General features: G+C 50.1%; 1 protein-coding gene across 3 annotated transcripts in view; it reads right to left on the bottom strand.

Moving 5' to 3' along the window:
• CAPN9 (calpain 9) overlaps positions 1–9921 on the bottom strand; it is a 62187-nt gene that overhangs the window by 3883 nt on the left and 48383 nt on the right. For all 3 annotated transcript variants that reach the window (XM_008074359.2, XM_008074357.1, XM_008074358.2), the window contains 7 exons: positions 8959–8995; positions 7437–7517; positions 6834–6891; positions 5409–5473; positions 4845–4913; positions 4420–4498; positions 1613–1729 (listed from right to left, as the gene is read on the bottom strand). In XM_008074359.2, coding sequence (XP_008072550.1) covers positions 1613–1729; positions 4420–4498; positions 4845–4913; positions 5409–5473; positions 6834–6891; positions 7437–7517; positions 8959–8995 — 506 coding nt within the window. The remainder of the gene's footprint in view (positions 1–1612; positions 1730–4419; positions 4499–4844; positions 4914–5408; positions 5474–6833; positions 6892–7436; positions 7518–8958; positions 8996–9921) is intronic.

Raw genomic sequence — 9921 nt, 5'->3', positions numbered from 1 at the left:
AATAAATCAAAAAATCAGCCAGGCATGGTAGCGCATGCCTGTAGTTCCAGCTACTTGGGAGGCTGAGGCGAAGGATCGCCGGAGCCCAGCAGGTCGAGGCTGCGGTGGCCGGGAGCGGCCACTGCCTTCCAGTCTGGGAGACAGAGTGAGACTCCAACTCAAAAAAAAACAACAAAAAAAACCCTCTCAAATCTCATTGTTTCTGAGGTCGGTTTGACCACCCTGCAAGTCTAACCGGAGGTTACCTTTCAGGAGGGGTCTTTCTAGAACACACATCTCCCTAGCTACTGGGATCCACCCCGAAATAGCCCAGCCTCCTGGCTTAACCTACAGGGCCGGTTAGGGCCTGCTAGCCTCTCTCCAGAGCTCTCCCCTCACTTCTTCATCCACACACAAGCCCTGACCGCCTGCCAAGTATGGCTCTCCCGGAGATCGCAGGCTGGCGGAGACGCACTTCAGGCAAGAGTTCCGTCCCCACAGAGGCAGAGGGAGTGTAGCTGTCCGCATAACAGGATCACAGACCCTGCCTTTCTTTATCAAGTGCCTCGGAATGGCCTGTCAAACATATTTCAGAATATGTCAAGCAGGACCGGATATGTAATTTGTGAGGCCCGGTGCAAAATGGAAATGTGAGGCTCTTGTTTAGAAATTATGAAGCCTTTCAAGGTGGAGGCAACAGAGCACTAAGCCAAGTACAGGGCAACTTTGGCGGCAGGGGTCCCTTTGCACCTGCCTCTGTCGCCGCTTGGTGTTGAGTTACAGGCCCTGGACATGCCTCACCTTCAAAACCGCCTACCTGTAAGGGGTGGGGTGGATATGACAATAAACTGCAAACTGTAAAGAGCCTCAAATACCATCTCCTCTCTATTTTTAGTATAACACATCTTCTTTCTGTTTCTTTTTTATTTTTTTAGAGACAGGGTCTTGCTCTGCACTCAGGGTGGCGTGCAGGGGCATGACCATAGCTCGCTGCAGCCTTGAACTCCTGGGCCCAAGAGGTCCTCTTGTCTTAACCTCCTGAATAGCTAGGACTACAGGTATGTGCTACTATGCCAGGCTATTTTTTTTTTTTGGCCAGGCTAATTAAAAAAACAAAATTTGTAGACACAGAATCTATGTTGCCCAGGCTGGCCTTCAATGCCTGGCGGTCAAGCAATCCTCCAGCCTTGGCCTCCCAAAATGGTGAGATTGTAGGTGTCAGCCACTGCACCCCGCAACAAATCTCGTTGGAGGTAACTAGTCAATGTCTAGGGCTTCCAGAGGGCAGAGGAAGCAGGAGGAGAGGGACTGAGACTCTGATTCTGCATGATGAGATTTGACCTGAAATCAAATCTTTCCTCAGCCATGAGGCACAAACCCCACTCCCCACCCATCATCCTCCCGCAGAGACCCGGTGAATGTGTAAAGAGGGGTGACGATAAGAAATGTGAGACAGAGAAGACACGCACAGGCACGCTCGCCCACGTAGACCACACGACGGCTCTCTGTGGTCTGCCTTGGCCATCGTGTTTACCAGGCTGTTTCTTACATGTTCGTGGGGGGGTGGATGAAGATACCCCGAGGTGCCCCTCCTCCGGGACTGAGGACACCGTCAGGACCGCCGGACACTTACGGCTTGCGTTCTCCAGCCGAACCAGGCAGTTGAGGAAGTCGTCAAAGTCCAACTGGAGCTCCTCATCCGCGTACCTGAGGACGATCAGCTGCAGGAGGTGACTGCTCAGCTGAAAGCCTGCGGGAGGAGGAGACCCGGGATGGCAGGCCTCAGCACCATGTGTGTCGCCCGAGGAGGGAACTGGCAAAAGGGAGCCGCCGCTCCCCTCTGCACGGCTGGAGCCCCAGGCCCCATGGGTTCCCTGTCCTCGGCGTGGATGCAGCATGAGAACTGCCCCTGTACTGGAGGGCTGAGGCTGCCACTGGACTCCCAGGCGGACTTTCTGTAGTTAATGGCTTGGTCTTGGTCCTGACGCCCAGCATCACCCACAGGGGCCCGCTGACTTTTCAGGAAGCTTGCCACTAGACGGTCTCTGAGCACCACCCTCGTTTCCACACCAGCGCCCCTCAGGTCCTACTTCTGCGCTCCCTTCTGGCCTGTACACGTCCCCGCCGGGCCTCGGAGGAGTTCACCCGTGGCACCTGCAGCCAGGGCTATCTCTTGAGGCGCTGGACCCAATGTTCCCAGATGTTTCTCAGAGTGAACGACACTGTGTACGGGGCCTATTCCTGCACATCCACGATGGAGGAGGAGTGCTCGGCTGGAGCCCGGAGGCGTGGACTCAAGCCCCGTGGCTGCTCCAGCCTCGGGCACGTGGCTTCAGATCTCAGGACTTCGGTGTCCTCACTTGTCGAGTGAGGGGTTTACACAAGGTGAATTCTTCCTACTCCAATGTTTCATGCTTTGATTTCTAATCAGTGTTCTCAGAAGCAACTTTCTTCCCCCTTTTATTGTAGCCTGCATGTTCACGTTCTAGGAGGTGTTCACAGGATTGTTCAGAAGGCCACCTGGGGTTTTCCTAAGACTTTCCCCCCATTTCCAGCCTGAGGAGGAATTTGGTCAGACCCAGAGCATGGTGGTGCTGACTGCTGGCCATGCCCAGAATCCTGGTATCTGCCCTCCATGGGGCTGGGGGCGGGGGTGAGGACGGTCTTTCCCCCACACCAAGGCAGGGCAGGAAGGACATGGTCAAACCCCTCCACTTTGAAGGGCTCCCTTGTCCCCTGCTCAGTTCCTCCCCTGCCCTGGAGACAGGGTCACCAGCCCCTAAGAAAATCGGACCCCTTATCACTTCGACACTGCATATTCGTGACACATTTATTTTCTCGTCCCTCATGTAGGATCCAAGGTGGCTCTGACTGTGTGCATTCTGACCCTTTATCAGACTATGAGGCTGGAACTGTGCCCAGGTGTCTGATTTTTCTAGGAGGGAGCTAGGGTAACTAGGACAGCTTCGACATGGATAGAAACATTTCTTATAGACAGTTTTTAGTTTTTAGTAAGAAAGTGTCCAGACATTTTGTCGGCAGGACGAACCGCTCTGTTGGTTGGAACGTGAATTCAATGAAGACTACAGTCCACCTCACCCCTCAGCTCACCAAAGGAAAACTCCATTAAGGTGATTTCTGGACTGGGAACCAAAAGTCATTGAGATGATACTAAAACTTCCTTTTACCTCCTGAACTTGTATATTCAGAAGTCTGGCAAGTCTCCCACAAAGGCAAAGTACATGTTCTGGAAAAGACCACCCCTTTGCCCAACAAAGGTGAGGAGATGGGAGTCTCTCTGCAGTGGTTGCCTGTGCTCCACACTCTTTAGTATATCATTAATTGTGAAAATGTATCAGGCCTTTTGTCAAAAGCAAAAACTCGGTTTTTCTCCAAGACATCTGTGCTGTGACACATTTTTCTGTATTTTCCCCCTTTTCTTTCTCTAATAACTCTGTTTTAAAACTTTGATGGCTGCTTTGACATTCATTTCAGGGTTGAGTCAAAGAGCCCAGGAGTTTTGTCCTGTACCCCAATCCACCAGCATCAAGAACCACATTATGGGGCTCGGAAGCCCCAGTCTATGAAGTGTGGCTTGGGAGCAACCCGGCGAGGGAGCCCGTGGGGTGCCCCTCAAGACCACGGACAGGACAGTGTCCTGTGTGCACTGTGTGCACAGGACAGTGGGGCACAGACACTCAGACCGCCATGGCAGTGAGCGACCTGGGGTGAGAAATGCCACCTGCAGCCCATCTTTCATGAAAGAGAGCAGAGTATGAACTGAGACTAAGTCATCCAGTGGGAATTCAGAGTCTGTAGCCAACAAAACCGGGACAGGGCTATCGTGGTAGAGGGACATGTGAGCGCCCAAACCACAGGCGCAGGCAGGTCCTGTCTTGTCTGTGGTAACAACCATCTATGAACAGAAATTAGAGGTCTAATTAGAGGCTTGCCATCAGGGTCATATGTAACTCTGCTGGGCCAGAGGCTGAGAAGCTTCTAAGGGGCAGGCCAAGTTCTTTCTCTTTCTTTCTACAGAGTCGGGGTCTCGCTCCGTTGCCCAGGTTGGAATACAGTGGCACAATCACAGGTCACCTAGACCTCCTGGGCCCAGGTGATCCTTCTGCTTCAGTCTCCTGAGTAGCTGGGACTACAGGCACGTGCCACCGTGCCCAGCCCAAGTTCATTCTCAGTGGATACATTTCAAAAATTCTCGCTGATGTTCACAGTGGTTTAAGACAGAGGCCCTGGAGCCAGGGAGTCCTGGGTCTGAGAGCTGATGCTATCACTCAAAGACCTGGGATCTTAAAAAGCATCAACTCAGCTCACACACCCACCTCTCGGACCGTAAAGGTCGGCCACCCGCTCGGGGGCCCACACACAGCACCTGAGGCTGGCCTGGCACACAGCCAGCCACCTACATCCCGGGCGTTTCTTTACCTGCGGCTTTCAGTGCAACCCGCAGCTCATAGGAGGACATGGTGCCAGACTTGTCAGCATCGAAGCGAAGGAACAGGTTCTGTAGGATGGAGAGCAGAGGCATTGAGAAGGAGAGCGCCTGAGAGGCCACATCGATGGCAGTAACTGGGTGACAGCTAGCCTGGGAGGAGTGATCCCTCCCAGGGACCCACAGAGGCAATGACCAGGCTGGCCCTCTGAACGAAGTGGGCCTCTCTTTCGTCTTCCCAATCTTTTTGGGAGGAAGCAGTGTGGCACTTCTGCGAGCATCAGAATTACATCACACTGTCTTCCCTTCTTCCCTTCGGGGACACAACTCCTCTGGCCTGTGCACCTGCAGCAGCTTTTAGAAACCCTCCCTGCTCATGGGGTCCCCTAGAGGCCAAGCCCCATGCTGGGTCACATACAGTCCACTGTTTCAGCTTGTCCCAAAACACTTTGAATTCCCCGAACTCCAGCTTCCCGTTGCCGCTGGTCTGTGCCGCGTGGGTTAAGGGAGATCCAGGCGGTGTTTCAACCCGAGGTTCCTGGGGGGACCCAGGCTCTGGGACTTTGGAAGGGGAGGGCTGGTGGGCTGGCCTGAGTGACACAGGTTTGGGGCCTCGGGGAGGTGGTTTTAATGATTACACTACGCATCTCTGAAGAAGGCAAATGGCAGGGGTGAGATGGGGGTGGTGCCGGAAGGTTCACAAAAACAGAACTCTTCCTTGCCTTTGACTGGACCCCAACGTGGCTACAAGATCCCCAAGTCCCTTCAAAACTCCTCCCCCACTGGACAGTCCTGAGCCTCTGCATTCTGAACCAATTTTAGTTATCAGGGGTCCCCTGGCTTGGGGTCATTTTCTGTGAAGAAGACCATCCTACTGGTTGAGGAAGTCACATTCTTAAAAAGACTGCACTATCGAAATCCCCCTTCTGCACTTAACGCCCAACGTCAGGGTCCATTTCTGCACAAATGTTTAGAAGGATACATCCATTAGGGAAATGATGTTTTTACAGGAGATCAGGCTTAGCTTCTTGAATTTGATGTCTTTTTCTGAAATCACACACGAAAGCTGAATTCAGTTGACCCCTGGTAAGATAAACCTATGTCCCCACTTGCTGAAAGCCCAACAGTGTGGCTAGACCCCAGGCTGGTCGGGCTATGATGTGGACACTCTTTTATAATGCCAGTCAGAGGAGAAGATGACATGGTCTTTCAGAAGGAAAATTTGCAAAATATGAGAAAGCCTTAAACATTGGGATACACTTTCATCCATTTATTCTGGTTTTAAGAATTCCAAGCAAAGAATTACATATGGAGATTTTTTTAAATCATCAGGTTATTTATAATGGCAAAAACTTAGAAAAGATACAATGACCAATGAAACGGCATGGTCAATAAATTAGGCTACATCCTTATAAAGGAATATTATACAATCCTTAGGAATCATGTTTTTGAAGCATAGTTAATGACCTGCAGAAATGCTCATAAACATTAAGTTTAAAGGCAGGATTTTAAGTTGCTGGAAAAACCTGAACACTCATGCACTGCTGATGGTCATATAAAATAGTCACTTTGGAAAACAATTGGGCAGTTAAAAAAAAAAAAACAAACGTTGAACATAGTTAACGTGGGACCCGACAGTTCTCTTTACTTATAAAGTAAAGACAAATGAAAACATTTGTCTAGAACAAAAACTTGCACACGAATGTTCACAGCAGCCATTATTCATCAACTGGCAACAACCCAGATATCCATCAATGAAGGAATGATTAAACAAAATGAGGAATATCCATACTATAGACTATAATTTGGCCAGAAAAAGGAATAAAGTACTGATATGTGCTATAGCATAGATGAACCTTGAAAACAAGCTAAATGAAGGAAGAAGCTGGCCAGAAAGGACCCCACATTGTGATTCCTCTTATTAAAACACGTTCAGAATACATAAATCGAATCTATGGAGACAGAAAGTAGGATAGTGGCTACCTGGGTCTAGGGGAGATGGGGAGTGACTGTTAATGGGTATAAGGGCTTTGATTTTTTTTTTTAGTGATATGTTCTAAAATGGGTTGCATGCACACAGATTACACATATGACACACATATACATACAAGCAGATACACATACATTGATAGTGGCTATTTATGGTGGTGAGATTATTGATGATTTTTATCTTTGTCATTAGGCTTTTCTGCCTTTTTAAGAATTTTCTCCCATAAACTTGTATCATAATTTTTGTCATTGGGACCCAAACAACGAGAGCTATTTTTGTAGTTTACCTACAAGTCAGCCGGGGAAGCAGGTCTGCGGCTCTGAGGAGCATGGTACCTGGGGGAACTGGAGGTAACCCAGGCAGTGGGGTTGCTCAACCCTTTATAGCAGCCCTGGGGACCATGGGTAAAGCACTTACTCTTTTGCAGTACAGCATTTAAAACATATTCGAGTTCCTCTGCTGACACTGCCATGTCCTGTTGAAACGAAGAAAATGGCTTTTTATGGTCCTTCTCACCTTCTTTTTAGAGTTTCTATTTGGCTCAAAGGATAGACTGACTCTTGGGACTCGTGGCAGGCAGCTGCCCCCATGTCCCGCAGAGCTGCAGCGACACACATCTGTGTGGCCCACGTTTCAGGGACTAGTCCGCCAACGGCGAGAGGGCTCAGCCTGCCCTTTGAACAGAGCAGGGACAGCATTCTGATGGCCGCCATTTCCGGGCAGAGCTCAAAGGAGCCACCTCTTCAAGGATTTCTCTGGCCTCCCAAAGAAAGCACCTGGGCCAGTTCTGAGTTCCTCTGGACTCTCTTGCCCCATCCAGGGACAGACTGGTGCGTAAGTAAGAGATGCTGTGGAGGGAAGCGGCCTTTGGGCCACCAGGACCAGGGCTGGTCTCACGCTGCAACAAGCTCCGCTGGGCCTGGGGAGGTGTTGCTGACCAAGCTCACAACACTCTGCCGGGAAGCCAGGCCCAGCCCCAGGCCCTCCACCCGGTGGGGAGACTGACTGGGCGCGCCCTACCTCGCCGGCGACTCGTTCGAAGAGCGCCCGGAACTGCCGCTCCTCCTCGGTCTCTTGGCCAGCTGGAGTCGGCTTCGGAGGCTGAAGAATAACAAGAGGGACTTGCGCCAAAGGACCCACAAGAAGGGAGCCTGATGAACCCCAGAAAAGACGCTGCAGCCTCCGTGCTCAGCCCCACGTGCGGCACCCTCTTGATGTGGCGTGCACGAGCTGGTTCCCGCAGCATCAGGAGTGGTAAGCGTTCCTTGAGAAGGCCCTTAGAGGGTGAGGCTGGAAGGACTCCGCCACTGGACCATGGCGCCACTTGCCTTCAGACGAGGAGGCCAACGGAAACCCAAGCCCTGCCTAAGTCTGGTCCCGGCCACGGGATTTTCACGCTTCCTGCATTCCCTGTATTTCACCTCTCACCACCCTGGACTGGAATTACTTGCTTAATCATGTTTTGATGGATGACAAAAACCTTTGAGGTCAGGTGTCTGTTTCTAGCACTGGGCCTGAGGCTTAGAAAAAGCTCAGAAAAGTTTTTTTTTTAAGTAAGAATTTTTGATTTGAGGGAACAAATAATAACCTGTGTCCCAGCATGGAACAGCGAGTTTTTTTTTCCCCCTAAAACTAGGTCTTCATTCCGGTGCCTTGGACAGGATCAAACCAACCCATCTCCCCCCTCCACATACTGTGTAAGGGAAATGTAACGGGTTCCTAGAGTCTATAGAATCTGCCCGCCTCTTGTTTTCTTTTGCTTGTTTATTTTTCTTAAATACAATACATTTAAAAGATATACTGCCCCATTAGGAAATGGCCGTGACCTTCACTACGAGATGGAGCTGGTAGTGTAAAAGTTATCATCTCAAAATGGAGTCACGAACGTTAAGAAAACCCTGACAAATAGAGCCGGAGAAGGCTGTGAAGAGAAGCTTGCTTGCCCGATACCAAAACTGTCAGAAAAGACTGCAGAAACCACAACCTGGCACAGAGGCCATCGCAACCTTACACAAACAGTACTTCTACAAGGACACCTGTCTAGCAACTACCTGTCCAACCTTGGACTGACATCACCCTTGGTATTGATCTTCATAGCCAAGGATAATTATGTCAAAACAACTTTGCAATTCTCCTCATTTTTTCCTTTAGAAACCTTTGTCTGCTTTATCTCTCTGAATATGAACATGGTTTCCTGTGACTCGCGTATTCCCGTTGCCATGCCCTATTCCTGAATAAACATCTTTTCTTCTGGAGAGTGTCTCTCTGTTTGTTGCTTAGGTTGACAACAGAGAAAGATGACACCAAACAGAGCTTTATGCCAAGCACCTGCCTTGTTCTCAGGCCAGGTCCTATGGGACCAGAAGAGGACAGACTAGAAGCACAGACCTTGCTCTCTAGGTGGTTAGTGTCATGGGTGCTTCCCTGATTGCACATAACCATTCCACAACGTTTAGAATTTTAAAGGATACCATGGTTAAAAGGAAGGTTTCTCGAACCATCAGCTGAATCCCATCCTCCACAGCAACGTCAGAAGACTCACCTCAGGAAGGTCAATGTCTACATTTCCGTCCAGATCCCTGTAGGGACAGAAAACATGCTGTCTCAGTTGTGATTCACTTCTCGTTGGGATCTGCAGAGCTCAAGAGCCCAGAGTTGTGGGAAGCATTTGTTCCCCCGAAGCTCTTTTGGATCAATGCTGTTTACATTTCACAGGATTTATAGACCCCAGGCATGGACCTTCCACTCCTAGTCGCCCAGAGCTTACCCAGCATGCAAACAAAAGGGAGAAAGGGTGGCCCGCACCAAAGAACTTGTGGGCTCTGCAAGTATAAAACTTCAAGGTTAAACTAGCAGTCACTCCCTATTTTCCCCATGCACTTTAACAAGCACTGCTGATGACGTTTTATGCCAAATAGCGCCTCCAAAGACCCATAAACAGAGCTTCCTATGAACACTGCCTCTCCAAAGGAGACACATGCCTGTCAAGCCATTCATTCAGCCTATTGACCGTCAGTCCTTGGGATGGGGGTGAATTTAACAAGATTACAGAGAAAGTTGAGCCAGCCCCAAAAGACCACCCTCTGAAGATACGTTCCTGACACCCGGCCTCTCATCACGGATGTAGATCTCTTCTCCACAGGAGGGGTGATGGGGGACTGGGTGTTTGTGTGCTCGTGTTTGGGGAGAAGAGAAAAAAATGAGGCACACATGTTTCTTTTGCTGTTCACATATTTGGAGGAACCTGGAGTGTTTAGACGGCAGTAATATCAAGAGCAGGAACAGCTTCAGCTTTTCTCGATGCTGAAAACGTTTGGAGAAATCCAATCTTGTAGATTAAAACCTGCAGCGTTGGGCACAGTGGTTCATGACTGCGAGCCCTGCACTCCGGGAGGCCGAGGTGGGAGGACTGCTCGAGCCCAGGGGTTCGAGCCCAGCCCAGGCAACATAGCAACAACAAAAATATCGAAAAATTAGCTGGGCCTGTAGACCCAGCTACACGGGA

This window comes from Carlito syrichta, unplaced genomic scaffold (assembly GCF_000164805.1).
Source record: "Carlito syrichta isolate Samal-C Ts95f unplaced genomic scaffold, Tarsius_syrichta-2.0.1 Scaffold316408, whole genome shotgun sequence".
NCBI lineage: Eukaryota > Metazoa > Chordata > Mammalia > Primates > Tarsiidae > Carlito > Carlito syrichta.
This window is presented reverse-complemented; position numbering and strand designations above follow the sequence as displayed.